The 20,022-nt window shown below is 35.0% G+C and overlaps 1 protein-coding gene across 4 annotated transcripts; it reads left to right on the top strand.

Annotated features, from left to right (window-relative positions):
- The first annotated feature begins 196 nt into the window (after nucleotides 1-196).
- On the top strand, nucleotides 197-19,789 carry LOC113396059 (proteasome activator complex subunit 4A-like). 4 transcript variants are annotated; one of them, XM_064217924.1, is made up of 24 exons: nucleotides 197-689; nucleotides 6,438-6,578; nucleotides 6,647-6,763; nucleotides 6,988-7,119; nucleotides 7,438-7,482; nucleotides 7,570-7,780; nucleotides 7,861-8,014; nucleotides 8,090-8,267; nucleotides 8,357-9,781; nucleotides 10,132-10,306; nucleotides 10,478-10,756; nucleotides 10,896-11,158; nucleotides 11,350-11,595; nucleotides 12,104-12,348; nucleotides 12,732-12,859; nucleotides 13,156-13,344; nucleotides 13,770-13,965; nucleotides 15,031-15,230; nucleotides 16,838-16,956; nucleotides 17,157-17,290; nucleotides 17,515-17,687; nucleotides 17,994-18,144; nucleotides 18,288-18,658; nucleotides 18,736-19,789. In XM_064217924.1, exons 1-24 carry the CDS (start codon nucleotides 460-462, stop codon nucleotides 19,108-19,110), a joined length of 5,877 nt encoding a protein of 1,958 aa, XP_064073994.1. In that variant the 5' UTR covers nucleotides 197-459; the 3' UTR covers nucleotides 19,111-19,789. The 4 variants fall into 4 exon arrangements, with proteins under 4 accessions (XP_064073994.1, XP_064073993.1, XP_064073996.1 ...); XM_064217923.1 differs by having other exon boundaries at nucleotides 6,647-6,772; XM_064217926.1 differs by lacking the exon at nucleotides 6,988-7,119.
- Nucleotides 19,790-20,022: the final 233 nt, after the last annotated feature.

Below are 20,022 nucleotides of genomic sequence, written 5' to 3'. Positions count from 1 at the left end.
ATGCAATATTTCTATTATTATTTTTCTTCAGTCTTTAGATTTTGTAATGTAATTATAAAATAAAGATTATAAATGAATTCATTAATAATTAAGTAAAACCAGAGAGACAATTTAAGCGTGAAACGAATCGAAACATGATATGATATTTTGGTCTTCATTTATTGATTAAATGTCATTACGACGTCGGACCTCGCAATCCTGACATTGAGTAAAAAGTACGTCAGTTGAAATGTAAAATTCGTGAATTGGAACGTATAAACCTTACATATTTTCGGATTTCATTTCTTGCTGAATTATATCAATGACTTGTGTAAATTCAATGTTAATATAACTTGTGGATGACTATTGAAAACCAGAAGTGTTTTTTAGTGCGTGTTTACTGCTATATGTTACAGTGACTTCAAATGCTAAAGAGTAGTGATTTTATATTTTGATGTGAACTGTTAAAATTAAATAAAAATGATTCAAGACGACGAATATGAAGCTTACGTTGCAACCCCGGAGAGAATTAAGGCTTTGGGGTTCAAGCCGCAAAAAGAAATAATAACATGTCACTTGTTGCCCTATGCCGATAAAATCGATGAAGAGTCAAAAATATTCCTGGAACAGGTCAAGACAAATTTAGCGAAGGCAGTCATGTTACGAGAGATGAAGCCAGCCTGTGGAGTCTGGTCTTCCAGGCTGATGAAGTAATTATATTTTACATATATACTCAATATAATTTAAAAATAATTTATAACATATTAACATTTCCACAATTTAAAAATTAAAATAGTTATATATATTTATTATAAAAAATAAATAATAAAAACTTATTATTGTGTCTAGCACATACAAATAAATAAAAGGGCCATAGGCATATATATATGTATAAAATGTATATAAAATAAAATTTGTTCTTATTTTACTGCAATCGTAAAACTAATGTCCATATGACTTCCTTAATTGATTAATATGTTAAAATCATGAAATACAATTGTTTTGGCGTCATATTAACTAACCTTTGGCAATGTCACTTGTAACTAAAATATCTGGCTGTAACCCAGAACTCCCTGACCGAGACACTTGGCATTGTATTTTTTTTTAATTACCTATTCAATTGCCTTATTATTATTTTATTTTCACTGATAATTAACAATTTGTAATTCTATTGTAATATTTCTTATCTATAGATATATGAGACTCGTAATAAATTCTTTATAACCGTTACTATCAGGATACTAAAAATTATGCAATTTTAAAGACACAATATAAAGTTAAATTTTATTAAATATGTTTTGTCTGGTAATAAGTAATAAAATAATCAAAATTCCTTTCATATATACAGACACTGGAAAGTGTAAAATATTTAAAAAAAATGATTCAACCATTTACACTTAAGTTCTTTAAAATCCATGAGGCTTACAAATATAATTTCAATATATTTGGCTTACTCACTATTGATTGTATTTATTATTGATTATTCTGCATAGTATATAAATACAATATGATGATCAATGAAAGATCTCAACAATTTGCTTATAAAATTTTACAATAACAATTAAGATTTGAAAAAAGATACATATTACTAATAATTTTTGGCTTTAAAACCAAAATACCACAATGATAAATCAATAGTAAATGTGTGTACTATTCTTCATTTTAGACATTAAAACAAAACCAACTACAATAAAAATGATACTTGCGAACTCGAATTCACTCAGTGGTCAAAATTTAACCAACATTATTGAAAATTTAAGGAAAGCACATGATTTTTTATGTTATAAATATTTGTTTCAACTATTTTTTCCATTTTTTTTATTGATAATACTTAAGCTTGTCAACTCCTACCAACCAAAGCATACATTAAAAAAAAGTTGACAAACTAAGGAGAAAAAGGTGCTAAACTGTTTTGTCTTTGACCATTTGAAAAGAGCAACTAAGCGAGTATCTTGCCATTTCTTCTTGGTAGAGACTGCTTTCCGAAACAGTGGTAGAGTTTAAAAACTGATGATTCAAAAATACATTATTGTAAAGCTTACATGAATAAAACATATCTGATTTAATTATTTATATATAGGTACTAGCTGTGCGCCTAAGTTTCAGCTGTTCTTAAGTTGGATTAGTCATATTTTATAAACTTTGTTAACTTATTAGTTAGTCTTTTGGTATAATTTGCTATGCTGCTAGAGATTGTAGTGTAAAACTATACATTATAATCTTTAATCTGTAATAATTCATGATTAACATTCTTCAATATATGGGTTTTATAATGGAAAAATATTTATTCAAATTAGGCTGATATTAACCGAGATTATTTTACTCAACTTTACAACACTCAATGTTAAAATCAGCTTAATATATAGATATGTATCACCTTTTGCCAAGCGATCTTTTCGTAATCTTGTACTGTGTTAGTGCATCGTAAAATAAGTGCTACGTAATTATTCACGTTTTTATTTAAATATCTCCTAATTTTTCTATAACTACTAATGCGAATTGTAAAGTATAAAATTATTTTTTTATCTACAAAACATTTAATATTGATATATTATTTATTTGATATTTAAACAAAACTTGTCGTTATTTTTTTTTTTTCTATTTTTTAAAAACAGGTTCGTTACAATGGTTACTGATATTTTTTCGATAAATGATAGACATATGCTGAATCTCACTTTTTCGTAAATATTTTGAGCGTACTCTTTCTTGAAAGGCCGGCAACGCACCTGCAAGGCCCCCGGTGTTGCAGATGTCCATGGGCGGTGGTAGTCACTTTCCATCAGGTGAGCCTCCTGCTCGTTTGCCACCTCTAAGACATACGCAATTCGCTCATTCGAAGTATTTGTAATAATTTTAGCAGCATTTTTGCTTTAGAAGCATCAAACCTATCTCCGATTACGTCGGTATATTAAGCTTTATCTCTTATTACAAAATATGCAACTTATTAACATACTAAGCCTTTGTCCGTCCTGAAATAATTAGTTCCATTCGGTTTAGTAGTTTTGGCGTGAAACCGGAAAAACAAAACCTACTTAGGAACCCCGATTGGGTAGGAGTACTCGTACTCGTACTGTTTTATTTCGGTTGAATGAGCCAGTGTAACCATATGCACAACGGTCATATCATATTAGTTTACAAGGTTGTCGGCCCTATTGGCGATGTGTAATGGTTGGTCAAAGTCACTTACAATACCAATGTCTATCGTCCCTAGTGACCATCAATAAATAAATAAATTAAGTCTTTATAATGTTAGAATGACACCATTTATGTTAATAGTTAGAATATAATTAAATAGATAGTATACTTTATCTACGATTTATTTTTAAAAGAACCATTAAAAAATAATTTGATAAAACCTCGTTTATTAATAGACCTATTCAAAAGCATTTTAAAAATTCTCAAAGGACTTGTATGGTTAGCTGCGATTCCTCTAGGACCTCTCGAATATCTTCAACAGCATCGAACAGCAGTTCTTGTACTATGACCAGACAAAAACTAGTTTCTTGTTTCTTTAAATATAAGCAGAGAATTGTATTACTTCTTATATTATCGTACCAATTAAACAAAAGCAAAGTAAAAGCAGTTTTTTTTTCAATTTAATCATTAGAGTTAAGTATGACAGAAAAATATAAGAGTAGTATATAAAAAGAGTTTATATACATATGCTATAGCATTCAGCATACAAAAAGCATTAAATACAGGTGTAGTTGAAAGCTGAATCGGATTGAAAAATTTGAAGTCTCACTAAGAGACTTTCCAATACTGATAAAAGAGGAATTTCAATATATCAGCTCAGACCAGATCAAGTATACAACTATGCATATAGTGCATCGCATTCGGAGCTGATCGATATTTACTTGCGCGTTACTGCGCATGCGTAGGTATCTAGGTAACGAGCTTTGGCGATTTGATTTGCTAGGATAGATTTTCACAACCTGTGACGTAAAATACTAAAAGTTGACCTTTGTTTATGAGTACATTATCCAAAGATGAAATAAACTTTAAGTCAATCTTTGAATCAGAAAAATCAAAATATACTTTATTCGATTAAACTTTTACATGTACTTTTGAATCATGATTTTATAGAATTATATTTAATGTAAAGCTACCACCGGTCCCGAATGCAGATTCTACTGAGAGGAACTGGCAAGAAGCTCAGTATTGATGACATTAAATGGTGTTATACTATACACAAACATAACTTAAGATTCAAAATGGATGAAATTGCCACATCCTTGTTGTTCTTTTTAATAAATCTGTAACAAAATCCTTCATGATTATATGATGTTCATTTAAAATCAAAATATACATTTGTTCCAGTAGGCCTTTACAAGTACTTTTGAATCGTCATTTTACAAGCTATATTGTGAAGTGAAGCATCCTGTACGGATTCTACCGAGAGGAACCGGCAAAAAACTCAGTAGTAATATAATATTACTATTTATTAACAAGTAGAGTGTAGTTTTACCCGTGTTACATTTTTATTATACATGAAATAATAAAAAATTCTAAATTCCGCCAATAGTGACTGAAGAAACATAAAGTTTATTTACCATATTACCGGGGAAATTTTAAAAAACCTCTCCGTATATTATAATTATCTACATTATTAAAAGACCAGGCGTTTTATAAGTGGGTCAGGATTTTTATTTATTTATGTAAAGATATCAATACCCAACCAATTACGCAGGACATTATGTAGTGCCCAAGTTTGTGCGAAAACGCAGATACATTTTCTATGCCCTCATACTTCTGATACCGGAAATATGTAGTTCAAGGACTATGGAACGACTTAACGTGCTCTCCGAGACACCATATTGCATGCACTGCTACATCATTCAGAAATAAAAGCAAAAAATGTGTAACATAAAAATAGGCTATTTAACAATGTGAAAAATATAAAGTGTCAATTATTGTAATCAGTATAAATTATGAGTTTAAAAATGGTTATTTATCAACGAAAGTTGAAAATAATAATTAATTTATTCAAAAATCCATAAATAAAAATACATTTTTTTAAACGTTTGTCACGTGACACAACACGCTCCCGATTGGTCGGGTTTATGTTGACGTCACTTGCTTATTAACCTCGTTTGCCTGCTGTAAGTGGATTATATGTGCCACAGATTACAATACAGGCAAGTGACGTCACCGACCCCATTGCAGCGCCATATTGTCAAAGCAGCGTTTTCACGCGCTATTTAAATATGGAATTTTTCTTTTGATATTTTTCAGCAAATATGTACTAGAATTAAAAAAGACAACTTTTACTGGGTTCCTTAACCTCTACTAAATAATATAAAATGCATTTTAAAACCAATCAAATAGCCTATTCATTCAAGTTTTTTTTCAAATTTTCAATAATGTCATAATGAGTATTCGAATTTCAACTACTGTGCAAATACTAACAATTATTCGAATAAACTAACATCTACTTGTAATAAATTATCATTTAACAATTTATTGCAAAAAAAATAGACGTATAATGTTTATAATAGAAGTTTCCAAATAATTTAAATTAACACAACTTTATTAATTATGAACCAAATACCAATCGAAACAAAAAATATGTTTGGTTTATATTCAGGAAATAAATCACTGAAAATTGTAAAATTTGATCCATAGTTTTTATATAAATGTAACCTAAATCACGCTATAAATATTTTTTGTGATAATTGCTATATAATACAATCAACTATTTCAATTGCACACACTGACCCCGCTGGGGGTGTCATGGTTACCACATTTTACGCCCCGACGATGGTTAGGCTTTTGACGGCGTCATATATCGGGAGTATGACGAGTATGATACTCATCATACTCCCGACGTCGACAACTTCGACAACGTCTTCAGTAAAAAACAGACTCACAGTAGGTACATTAGAACGCGCTTATTCGATCCCCGTCAAATTAATTTCCAATATTTGGCTTGAGCCTTCCCATCCGACGATCCTGTCAACGTCAATAGAAACAAAAGCAACTCACACTTCGGATAAAATAAATGTAATCCAGACAGATATGCTGCTCTGATGTGAAAAATCCTCCAATACCTTTATTATTCGTATAAATTATGATTACACGTGTTTAATTTAAAAATTTAATGGATTTTACAAGGTTTTATTTCACTTGCAATGTAAATATGTACGCGTGAAATCTTGCAATTCAATTTAGAAGCAGATATCTTTAAACGTTTGAGCTGAAATTTTATATACACGTTCAGTTTGGATGACAATAGCATGGTTAAGTGCGTGACGTCATTCTCTATCGAACATGGTTGTATACCCAAGATGGCGGACCAATTATATTTATTTATAATAATAAATAATCAAAGTTAAATTAATATCAAACAGTGTTAAAAGTTAAATGCTGTTTATAATAAACTTATTTTTTGTCAATTTACATATACCTATCTACTATAAATAAAAGTACCATATTAAACGATTTTATTTTATTTTTAGGTATATTCGTATTTATGGCTTAAAATTTGCGAAAGAAGATCACATTGCATTTATAAAATTGGCCTACGAACTTGTACTCATACCAGACTTGGAACCAAGCAAAGTTCATAAATTTGCAACGATGTTTACCATGTTAACCAAGTAAGTAATCTTTCAAGTAAAATAAATATGATATTTTTTTGTCATAATTATGTGAATTTTGCTTGCAGGAAAAGGTATCTTTTATCTCCTGAAGAACTCACTCTTCCATGGCGACCTCTGTATGAAGTTGGTATAAAGATTTTTGATAAGAGTTCTACGAGTATTGGAATGTACCACTACTTAACGTATGTCAGGTTTGAATAAAGTATACATTTATAGCACACTAAATCATAAGCGATAATGTCAAATCTAACTAATGATAATAAACTACATAAAAAATTATACACATACAATGAAATAAATACCAATGTGATTATTTAGTAGTTTTAATTGAATAAAGAATAGGTTTTAATTCCAGTCATTTAATCATTTACGTTTTTTTTTATTTATTTTGACGATTATTGTTTAGGCGGAAATCTTCTGAAAAGCAAGAAGTTTCTAAGCTCGAGATGGTTCGAAAATTTCTGTCAGGATACGGTTTAGATGACGCACTCGAATTATTTGGACTTTCGATGAGGCAGAACGAAAATAATCTCCCCACGTAAAACAAAATATATTTTGGTGCTTAATTATTTCGGTGGCAGTGGAGATGGGTTCACAGTTCATTAAGCTCACATTATGAAGAATAGCCTATCATAGTCACAAATGGTCATGACGTGTATAAATGTTTTATGTTAAATATTTCAAATCAGAATCATGAATAGGTTTAGGTACTATTTTAGTCATTTTCAAGGTTATTCATGTAGTTTTATTTTCACAAATTAGCACCATCGTAATGATAGGTGGCAGGGGTGCGCATGATCTGTTCAATATTATTTAATTTAGTATTTTATTACTTCATAAATGTATTATATTGCAGGTCCTTGGAGGGATCATACATGTCGATGATTAAATGCGCGAGGACGTAAGTTTTAAAACGATGTGTTTATTATTTATCATACCTGTAATATATTTAAATCAATTTTTAATCTAATTATGTCCAATATTTAAGGTATTTCGAAGTGGGTGCAACAAAAGAGATATTAGAAGAGCTGCTCCCTCTTATTTGTCCCTGGTCATCTAACTCCCAAATGATGGGGCCTCTTACGAATTTTCTGCCGATAGGACTTCATCCTAAATACGCAAAACAAGGCCACGAGCTCTGGTTTGGCCAGCTAATGGCATTGTGGGATTCATGTTACAATTCCCAATGTGGAATTTCCGTAAGATTATCTTTTTACTTTTCAATGCTATCCTAATCCTACTAAATAGTTATCAATTCTGAGTACTGAATATATTTCAGGATGTAATGATACTCTTTGCTGGTTTGGCTAAAAGAAATCCAGGCGCGATTGATTGGACGCCTCATGTACCAAAACTGTTTATGAGATTCCTTCACGCACTTAACTTACCTGTAAGCTATAAAGATATGCAGTATTCTCGGAGTCACTCCTTAGGTAAGTTACCGTAACATATTTCGTACGTTGTGTTGTTGTTGTCTGTCGTTATCGTATATATTTTTTTGTTTTTAGATATGAAATGTGTAGCTTCATGGATCGTTTGGACAATAAATCCAGACGGGGTTGTGCTAAAACATCTTCGGTCATTCCTCGCTGGATTTGAAAGTTATTTACATAGTGCTAACTCTGGTCGATGGTCTTTTAAACTACGTGACCTTCTAAGAAAATTAGCGAGGGAATTCCTCAATAGGTATTATTTGACTAAAACGTATCATTTAATATCAAATATGTATTAAAATCGTATGTTTTTCCGATTTATAAGACATATTTTTTCTATAGAGTACGCCGTGAACGCGAGAAGAGGTTCCGTCAAACTTGGGAGAATAAAACACCAGAATTGTACAAACTCCGAGACGAAGATGTTACAGAATTTGTGAAAATTGTTCTTGAGCCGACATTCCAAGCCGTCTACAGTAAGAGTGGATCTCTTGACATTTCCATTGCCTTGCATAACTTAGCGATTCTCCGACCAGCAATAGTTATACCTCCTTTACTTGAGAAGTTGAAGACTTCATTAACATCTTTGACTGAGCCTCACAGAGTAACGGCAGCTATGTCGGCAGTAGCGGCCGTGGCTCGTCCGATGCTTCGAGGTGCTGATGCCGATTACCCAGAAGGTCCTACCCATGTAGTTCCTTTCCTAATGACGGTGCTACCGGGTCTGGATCCCAACGATATTAAAAAGACGTTAGTCACATTACATTTCATATTAATATTCAGCAGTATGGTACCATATATCGACTGCAGCTCAGCGCACAAGTACTGGCCAGATCTTACTAATGAAGAGTTATTAGTCTGTGAATCGACTGCTCAAATGGAAGACTTCGTCTTAATCTTTCTAGATAGAATCTTTATTATCATCGAATCATCTGTTCTAGAACATGCTCGTCTTGATATTAAAGATTCTGATTGTGTTAGAAGTAAAACAGATGTTATAATGGAAACTGCTATATCCTCCGCCGCAACGGCAGTACTGACTCAGTGCTCCCCCAAAATATTCAAAGAAGCTCTAAGGAAATTCAAGTCTTTTGCGACTGGATCTACATTTGAAACCAACGTTTCGGGAAGCATAGTCGGAGTGCTATTACACGTTTTCGCCCGAATAAATTCCGAATCCACATTAGCTGCATTTTTGCCGAAACTTTTAGAAGAGCTAGAAGAACTGACATCCAGCGACGAGGCTTTACGCGAAGAAAACCCTCCACGAGATCTTCTTTATAGATTAGTTCTATTGATGCATGTCGTAGATTGTGACGGTACCGTCTTGCTTAAATATATACCGCAAATACTACCCGTATTAGACAGGATATTAAAATTACACGCAAAATACGCATTGACACGTGCGTGTGAAGTTTTGAGTCATATCTTGAACTCGATGTCTTATGTAGACTTGAAGGAATGGAAGAGTTCATCAGAAGATTTCGGTAGCGCACCTGAAAAATGGCTGCCAATACGGGAATGGGGGCGGGGTTGTTTGTTGCAAGACACGAACTTTAAGTGGCACGTGCCGTGTGCTGAAGAAGCCAAATGCGCCCAAATGATTTCAGACAGATATTTAAAGCACGAGGTGACGAGACTTAAGCAGTGGTTAAGCGGTGAGAGAGCAATGAGTCGCGAGCGAAGATTAAGAAGCTTCCATATTATCAATTCCGTGATGTCTTGCAGCACATTTTTGCCACAGCCAAATGAAGAAGCCATTACTCTGTAAGTTTTAAAGATATCACTAATTATATTTATATAAATTTCTTTCTCGTCATATATAGTTTTTTGGTTTATCTATCTCAGTAGCAGTAATTACCACAATGACTCCCGTCTCTCACAACTCAAATCTCTAAGTCTATTAAGATTTCGGGTCTCTCTCGTTATGATCATCGCTCAGCTTTCATATAAAAAAATGTTGTGTAATGTCATCGTATAATCCATGTCCAACCCGGGCAAGCATAATTGAGTTTTCATGTACTTTTAATTTGTGTTTACAATTCGAGAGAAGCTCAATGCTTTGCCCGGGGACGATTATAGGTTCTTACTTTATTGTTACGTTTGTATTTTTTTAGATTAAAGACACAAGTACCACCCACGAGTATGCCGTTCGCAAATGCCGTTCCATATACCGTAACTTTGGACGGTGAAAACATGCGAGTCGCTTTAACACGCCTCTTATTCGAAGTTCAAGCGAAAATGCTCGGCGACAAAACTGATGACACACGAGGCTTGGAAATGCTCCTTCAAGTGAATATAAAACAAATCTTTATTCCACACCTCTATAGAAAGATCCTTTTATATGAAACTGTCCGGCATGCGTTGCGTAGCCTCTTTAAAATTTTATTCGATACCGAATAAAATAGACAATAAACACTCAAGCAGCAATCTATTTATATAATGTAAAATAACTATTATTAGGCTTGGGAGCGCGTGATCGTCCTGAAAGGCCTCCGCACGGGGCCGGGGCTGGAAGCGCGCCTGCGCTCGTACGGGGCGCTGGAGCGGGCGCTGGACGGGCGCGGGGGGCGGCTGCGGGGCGGGCTCACGGCGTCGGCGCGACTGCGCATGCTCATCGCGGACGGGGCGCGCCTGCAGGACGAGGCCCGTATGGACTTGGTGTGCGACGCTGGAATCACACCGTCGGCAATGAAAGCGGTGCATGCGCTGTACGACCTGGCCATCAATACTTATAGCTCGGTAAGTAGTAATATAATTTCCTTTATCGTTTCGATTCGTTGTACTAACTACTATACTATTATTTTTAGAAATATATCTTAGGCGACGCTCTTTGGAATCGTTGATGGACTGCCCCATCTGTAATATTTTAAACTTACAGGTTCGCATTTTCGCACAAATTCGTCTATACTGGATGCTGAGTCACTACCCGTACTCATACCGAGCGCTCATCCCGAGGCTAGTGGAGTTGCTAACGGCCGGAGGTGACGGAGACGAGTGGCACGCTCGTCATAAAGGAGCTCTTTTCATGATGCTGGGACCGAAGGCCGGACCTCTCGTGGCAAAACAAGACTGGGAAATTGTGGGAGTGCTGTGGCCAGCGATACTAAAGGCTCCATTGAGCGAGAAACCAAGTATACATCGGTAAGAAATTCTGCAAATGTAGGTTAACCACGATATATCTTTCGATTCACATATTACACATTAGAAAACTCGGAAATAGTTGCGCGAGACCAGGTTACCTGGTCATGACATTACAGCGACACTTTCGTAAACAAATATAACAATTTAATACTGATCAAATAAATATTTCAAAAATATATTTTCTACAATAGGTTGGAGCATGCCTTTAGCGAAACATTGCATCGCCATTTTCCCGCTGTGAACACTCGCTTAACAATGTCACAAGCTGCCGTGGATGCAGCAAAATGTCTTCTGAGTGAGGAACAACTGAACGATACAGAATTCATGGAACAGCTGGAGAAATCTGTAGAAAGAGAAATCGCTACATCTGATAAAACGGAGAAAGTATATATTCAGCTCGTTAATGATTTGGTAACCGTTGCGGAGAATTCTAAGGGGTAAGATACAAGAATTAAAATTTAATTCACACTTATAATTACACATAGGGGATACACAGAAGATTATGCTTGGAATTTGAACTAAATATATATATTACATTTTAAGTAAATTACTTTGAAAGGTTACACTAAAATTTTGCTGAATACCGTACAAATTTTGGAAAAAAAGTAATATAAAAAAGACAATTTATATTATAAATATTAGCATTTATTAAATTTATCAAATTCACTCTCTAATCGCAGTTCATAATGCTGACTTACACAGCTTTAAGGTATTGAAAAAACCTCTTGTACATAAAAACTTATTTGCTACAATATCATTTCAGATTAGATTTTTAGATATTAAGAGACAGGGGTGAAATATTTTCGGATCAATATTGTCGCTTACTTTAATTTACTTTTGTTGCATCATTTGCTTGACATTCAATTAAAATTATTATTTGAAAAAACTTACATGAGAGATATATGTATATTTGATATGGAAAAAAATAATTTTAATTTGTCCCAGTCAATGGCGCCGCTTAGAGCTAGCAATGCAGATGTTAACCTACTGCCCTCTCGTACAAACCCCGTACCCGCCGCGTGCTGTCCGCCTCATGGTGCAGTCGCTGCTGCACGACGATATCGCCGTACGACGCACTGCCCAGAAACTAACTCACTTTGCGTTAAAACAACGTAAACACAAAATTAAAAAAATTGAAGTGGATCCTTACGAAATAGCCGGAGTTGAAAGACCGGAAAAGCTTGTACCAGGTTATTCATTTACTTTATATTATCGATTCCGAATGCTTTAATCTGTTGGGTACCTTCTTAAACTGCGTGAGGCGACATGAATATGCGGGAATGTCAGAGAAACAAGTGAGAATAATAAAAAAAAAGATATCCTGATCTTCCAAATTGCATATTACTTTTTTAAATGGTACACCAGCTTACTAAACTAACTTGGTAACCTTAATTGAGTTGCTAACGGTACTTTAATGTCTGTAGACTTCATACGACGGTCAATTCCAAAATGTTCAATCTATTATGCTATATCTTAAATTATATATTTAATGTTGTCACTATTGAAGTTGTATTATAAGACAAAATTTTAATTCCTGAATATGTCCATATTGTATAAAACGCATTTCGTATAGGTTATAGAAAGGATATCGAATGGGCGATGTGGTCGGAAGATAATGATATATTAACTGATGAAGAATGGGACGAACCATGGTTACGGGACTACAACTACGGCTTCTACGCTTGGCCGAAAAAAATTAAGGTATTATTTAAATCTTTAGAACAATAAAATTAAACTAAAACTCAAATTCCTTTATTCAATATAGAAGCATTGTACTTACTTATTAATGGTCAAATTGAACACTACCACCGGTTCGGAAAAGAAAATACCCTGACCTGAGAAGAACCGGCGAAAAAAACTCAGTGGGTCTTTTTTTGTCAATTTTATTATTTATACGATTGAATATTAATACTGTGTGCTATTAATCATAAACTTTTTTATAATAACCTATTTTATATTTTATAGGAATATAATATGTCAATTGATTTACTCACTAGGTGGCAGCACCAGTCAGCGAACAAACATATTCAATTGATAGAGCTCCCGAAGATATGGAAGAAGGCGAACGGTACTTGTACGAGTTCTTCAGTGATGAAGAAAATATTGACCGTCTCGTGGCGTTCTTCACCGTCGAGGAAAAGAAGGGCAAGGACAAATTCAACGGCATACGTTATGCCATGTTTCGGGTGAGGCTACTTGTTTTTTAATATTAGGTGTCAAGTTGATAAGAAACAGGCAAATAATTTCGACAGACAATATGAACTCTCCCCATATCTACTTAGAAATATCTGAGTTATAATAATGTAATTTGTTATTAATAAAATACGTCTATATTACTACTACTTCAATACTATTTCATACTTGAATAATGTGTGTATGTGCGTCGTATAAAGTCAAAGCATCGAAAAAAATAATAGTGTAATATACCTTAAAAAGTGTATATTTTGGCTCGTTTGTAACAGAGCCGGCTAAAGAATGGTCAGGATGGCCTGCGAAATCGCTTTACTTCAAATGTTTAAAAACACAGTGCTCAAACCCGTATAGACGGGGAAAGGACGAAGGAGATGTCGTCATAAACCTACCGCGCCCAATAAAAAATTCGGCACCGCAGCTGGCGTTCGCGCAGTTCGGCGAGCGCGTGTCGCGGCGCCTGCTGCAGTGCGCCGTGCACTGCGCCGGCGTCGCGCACGAGGCGCCGCAGCGCTTCGCGGCCGAGCTGGCCACGGCCGCGCTGCGGGCGCCGCGCGACTGGCCGCGCGCGCGCGCGCTCGCCCTGCAGGCCGAGGCGCTCGACGTCATCAGAGCGGGTACGCTCCGGCCTCATCACATACGGCTCCTGAATATTTGCGTAGCAGTTATTTATAGGATTTCCGATCAACCTGTTTAATATTACTTTTTGTGCTACTTGGACAATGCATATCTTACTCGATACCTTACAATTTAACTTACAGCAATATTGAGTATTCCATATCCACTCAGTATATCGTAGCGTATGCTTCATGCTTCTTCGTTCCGGATTCGTTCTATCTAAATTAATTAAAATTTCAATTTTTTCCGAGGAAAATCATTATATGGATGCATTTAAAGTCTAGTTCTCCAGCCAACGGTACATTTCGTTTTTGGTCAGTTCGTTTTAGAAGAAAACTTAATTCTATTAAACCTCCTTTTGTTATATATGACCTATATGATACCTGCCAGTCCAGCCAACTGAAGTTAAATGGCGGTTTTATATAAATAAAGATCGAAGAAATAAGAATAAATTGTAATTATTCTAACTATAATCGTAGCAAACTATTTTTATTAATTCGTAATATCCTATAATTAGAAGTACAATAAACTTCTTTTTTTTTTTAATCATTTAATTCGTTCAAGATTTTTAAAATGTAACATCCATCTTTACTTCTGTTTGATATTATGAATATCAAACAGAAGTAAAGAGTGATAAAAGACAGAAGAGTGTTTTGCGCAGAGCTGGTTATTGTTTAAGACGATCTTAGACATAGAGTCGTCGTTTTCATGCAGATATCGGCAATTGTGGTTTGTGATATCATTTTAATTTCATTATTTACATTATTTTATTAATTCGTAAATCATTTTGTATATTATTTTCGTTTACATTCAGCGGATAACTATGAGTCAAACTCCGGTTTTTCTTAAAACTCAATTTTATCTTAAATAAATAAAATAAATGAAATTATGCAATAATTCACGTTGATCATAATTTATTCGAGTTTATCTTTAAGACCCGAGGCTACACAGCAGATGACAAGTGTGACTCGATTCGAACTCGGAACCAAATCTGCAACCTCAGTCCAGTCAATCCTAGACTGACGAGACAATTGCACACATGAACCAATATAATCCCCAATAAGGTCTGACGGCGGTCACCCCGGAGACGATCGAGGACTGGGGCACGTGCGTGGCGACGGGCGTGGAGAAAATGGACCCGCGGCGCGGCGCCGCCGTGCTGCGCGGCCTGCTGGAGCTGTGCGTGCCGCCGCCTGCGCACGGGGACTCCGACCCCGACCGGAGCACCTCCTTCGTGCTCTGCGCGCGCCTCTACGCCTTGCAGGTCGCTTTACTTTTCTATCTCGTCACTTGTGCTCTGATCGACCCACATTTTACGCTTAACCAAAGAAAGAAAGTATTCGTGAACCGGTACAAGAAGCACGTGCGCCATGGGAGAACCTCGTGTCATAAAATAAAATCAGTACTTAAAAAAAAATAAGAAACGAAATGTAACAACTTTACCTTATACCTTCGTCTTTCTCTCCCCTTTTCCTGTGAGATCACTCTACACTGGTCGAGAGCTTTCCAGTGAGACACATACTCAAAAACCCACGAAATTTTATTTTGATATTAACATAATGGACTTGACGAAACGTTTAATATTATATACCTACAATTATACAGATGCATTGTTAAAGATTATATTATACATTTAATTAATTAATAATACAAAATGATAGTACTATAACGCGTTGATAAAGTAGTCAGTTTAGTACAGTTTTTCACAATTAATTGAATATATAAAGCCTATTCCAATGGAAGTAGGAAAAAAGATAAATAAACTTTAGATTTACGTATTTAATGCGATTCGCTATTAACTCAGCTATATTTTGCACTACTAAGAGTTGATGAGCATTATATCTTTATTTATAATATAACACTATTACACTTAACTACTTATTTCCACTTTAATTTTATTTCCAAAATTGCGATAACAGTTTCGCCGACGTTCAAAAAGCCACTTTTTCGCAAATCCATAGTGAATATCATAGATTAATCAAGCTCTCAACCAATGATATCGCGTCGATTTACTGTCGAATGTTGTTTATTTGGCTTTTTTCCTGTTACGATTGCAATAGTGTACATATGTAACGTCGGGTCGAGCACGTGGAGCAATTCGCTGTCGGGGCCGTTATTACACTAGTAGCATTGTTGCTTAATAACGAATCACGAAGATAACAATCAACCAAGCCGATTAAAATAGATGGAAACGCAGTAAGTTCGATACAGGAAGATGACCGTTCGCCCGTGGGATCCTTTTCCAAAGTGAAGTGCACGAGCACGTTAGCAAACATCATGAGTCGGACGTACAATAGGCTATTTGACAATGCGAAAAATAAAGTGTCAATTATTGTAATCAGTATATATTATAAGTTTGAAAATGTTTAATTATTAACGAAAGTTAAAAATAAAATAGCATTTTTTTAAACGTTAGTCACGTGACACAAAACGCACCTGATTGGTCGGGCTTATGATGACGTCACTTGCATGTTAACCTCGTTTGCCTACTTACTGTATGTGGATTATATGTGCCACAGATTACAATACAGGAAAGTGACGTCACCGACCCCATTGCAGCGCCATATTGTCAAAGTAGCGTTTTCGCGCGCTATTTAAATATGGAATTTTTAATTTGATTTTTTTCAGCAAATATATACTAGAATTTAGAAAAAAACAACTTTTACTAGGTTCCTTAAACTCTACTAAATAATATAAAATGGATTTTAAAAACCAGTCAAATAGCCTATTATGTTAATAATTTTAGTCAAGTTGGCTTTGCCCGTATCGATCTTACGTGAGTGTTACTACTCGACGTTTCCGATAATGGTAATGTTAATGATTGATGGTGTTTTATCTTTGATTCTACGATATATATTTAAATATGTTCAGGGTGCTCTTGGATGTATGTCATGGCGGGCGGCGCCATTAGCAGTTGAATTGCTAAAGCGACTGGAATCTGCAAACTTTATTCAACATCCCTATCAAAATGTCAGGGAAATTGTAGGCAGGTAAAATATAAGTCAAATTATAAACTTTTGTAAGTGTTTTTTACGCAAACGTAAATACATAACAAAATATTAACAAGGAGGTAAAAATTTTACCATTATTTAAATAAATGCACTTACTTGAGAACTTAGTTAACTTACAACAAAGAGAAGTAAAATTTGCATACGAAGTACGTATATAAAACGTTATAAAATATTTCCAGCATTCTTATGACGATATTCGACACCGAGCTGGTGATCCAAGGCGGAGATAACGGCGTAGCGCCGTGCCTAAAGGATTTTATCGCCTCAGTCGAGCCCAGACTTGATGCTCTTTACGACCTTAATGGAGATATTGGTATGTGCTTATAATTCCTTTTACAAATGATCTAGTTAAAAACTAGTAATTAGGTAGGTAGGTAGAAAAATAATTTAAAAAAAAACTTATTATTTTAAGACTAAATCTTATTCAACGTAAAAGGATATTTGCACTAATTTTTTTTTTTAATAATGTATTTAATAACTTTATTTTTATTTATTATATGACTTACGAAAAATCTTTAAAAAATATATTTTTTGTAGTGGTGAAAACAGCAGTGTCCATGGGCGGGCAGTGCGGCTTGCGGGAGACTATCGCAGCTCCCGAAAACCCCGTGGTGCCCATCACCGCTATACCGCTCACCACGCTTACCAAGAACAGCCCGCACGTCGCCAGGCTGTCCACAGAGACGCCGAGAGCCGATCACGCGCACCAGGTCGGAAAATCAGTGTTGCCAGAGAAGCAATGTACCGGTTAAAATGTTGGCTTAAGCGAGATGTTCGATGTGTACATCACTCTATATACTTCTATATAACTGACAATCGTTTAATTATTTATACGATTACCATGTTATCAAAACGAAATTGAGATTTCAAAATCAAAATTTAATTATTATAAATTGCATTGTTTTTATTGAATTCAATTAATTTGACACATTAATTGAATATGCCTTGCAAATGTCTATCGTCTAGTGGTATGATTCTAGTACATTCATACATAGTAATAATTGTAATTTATTCAGACCGAAGGCAGCGACTCCGCCGAGACGGAGAGCGAAGATTCCGTCGCTGACAAACAGCTGGTGGAGCAACTCAACAGCGCTCTGCGGCTGTCCGGAGACGTGGCGCCTACGCAGAGACACCACGCGCGAGCCGTCAACCTACTCACTACAGGTAAGCTGAGCAGAACGAAATAAAATATGAAAGAATCACATCATTCAATCATTTTTGAAATTTAATCCTGTTAATAAATCATTTTACATAAATTAATTTACTTTCGTAATAATCTAATTAATTAATATAATTTCCTTTTATAGTTCTTCGCGGCTGCATGGGTGTGATAGTTCGAGGAATTTACTGCAACACAGAAACCCAGTACGTACTCGTCACTACTGCGTGCGCGCTTGCGGCGAGAGGTCCTCCGCAGCCGCACGAGGAGCTTCCCCGAGCCGCCGGAGGTTTCCTCGCTAGCCTGGCCTTAGCCAACCACTCCTGCTCCGCTTTCAACAAAGCCCTAGAAGTATTGGAGACTCTCGCAAAAAGTAGATCATGGTGGGCCCGATTGGCATGCCTGGACTATGCTCAGCCGTTACTCTTCTATGGCCTGCCCATGTTATGTGACGCACCAGAGAGAGCCGTTCGAGCCGAAAGATTCGCATTGAAGCTTATGAGAGATTCTAGAGTTGAGGTTGGTGTAATAAAGGTTTTTTTTAAATTAATCTATCGAAATGAAATTTCATATAAACAATTACTTTTCTCTCGTAGGTAAGACAATCTGCAGCAAAACTGCTCACTGGCCTAATGCACTGCCGTGCGATACCAAATGAAGATAAGACACTGAAATCTCTGAAGCGAAGCTGTCGGTCTGAAGACCTTGTAGAACGCCATTACGGAGTATTAGGTCTTTGTGCGTATTTAGCTTCTCGGCCTTACAGTTTAAGCCCGGAGCTTGGCAATGTTTTGACAGAATTATCAAGACATACTTGTGCACCGGATCCCATACCGGCAACTATTCGCACCGCATTGGCAGACTTCCGAAGAACACATCACGATGACTGGCCCAAACACAGGGAACAACTAACAGAGGATGAATTAGATCTTTTGGCAGACTTAACTTCACCGCCATCATATTGCGCGTAAATTAATGATATAATCTTAACTAAGTATATGGATGTTTAAAAAATACCTATTAAATGGGCAATTTATGACATTTTAAACTTATATGGATATTAATCAATCATAAATTAATCGCTTACTTAATACTTCAATTAATCCAATTATAATGAAATATTGCATGTTAGTAATACAATAAACAACAACATTCGAACTGAAAAATTCGCAATTAATCATGACAAACTTGCGGTTTTATTAAAATTTTGAATAAATGTGACATATTTATAATCTACAAAACATAATTATACTCATTTTAACTTTTGAAATTAAATTGTAATGATAACTGGATAGTGGCCTGGGGAATCTTAATGTCTATTATATCTGTGTAGGTGCAGGAAAATATGTTAATTGGTGTTGTTGTTATTTTAATTTTGTAGTTTTCGTTAAGACATGGGTATAGCAACTTAGCAAAGGTGGATTTCGGTGGAAAGGTTATAATCGTTGGCAAGTTGGAAAGAGCAAAGGTGTCAAACACTTACCCTGGATATATTTTTTTATTTTATATCTCAAATGTAAAGCTTGAACAAATATAATTTGCTTTTGGTGGTGGAAGGTTTTGCAAATACCTCAATAATATGTATAGTTTTCTGAGTATTTTTTTATGCATTTTTGTTTTCAATAGAAATATTTTAATAAAATGTTATATTTTGTTTTTCATCTTCTCAGAACGTCGTTTATTGCTCTTATTAATTTTACAGATCTGTCATGTGGGCGTTTTTTTTTGTAAAAACTGTATATTATTATTTCTTAACATTTCTAGGATAAAAATAAACATAATAAATAAAATACCCGATAATTCTATAACGCATTTTTTATTAAAAATATATGTGTTCTTTATAAAAGTATTATTTTTAGGAAATTTTAACCAAATTTAATTTG

This window comes from Vanessa tameamea, chromosome 19 (assembly GCF_037043105.1).
Source record: "Vanessa tameamea isolate UH-Manoa-2023 chromosome 19, ilVanTame1 primary haplotype, whole genome shotgun sequence".
NCBI lineage: Eukaryota > Metazoa > Arthropoda > Insecta > Lepidoptera > Nymphalidae > Vanessa > Vanessa tameamea.
This window is presented reverse-complemented; position numbering and strand designations above follow the sequence as displayed.

Coding starts and splice junctions, on each gene's coding strand:
- LOC113396059 (XM_064217923.1), top strand. CDS start 460: ATGATTCAAGACGACGAATATGAAGCTTACGTTGCAACCCCGGAGAGA. Junction 11,159..11,349: donor GAGAAACCAAGTATACATCG/GTAAGAAATTCT, acceptor TTTCTACAATAG/GTTGGAGCATGCCTTTAGCG. Junction 12,349..12,731: donor ACCGGAAAAGCTTGTACCAG/GTTATTCATTTA, acceptor CATTTCGTATAG/GTTATAGAAAGGATATCGAA.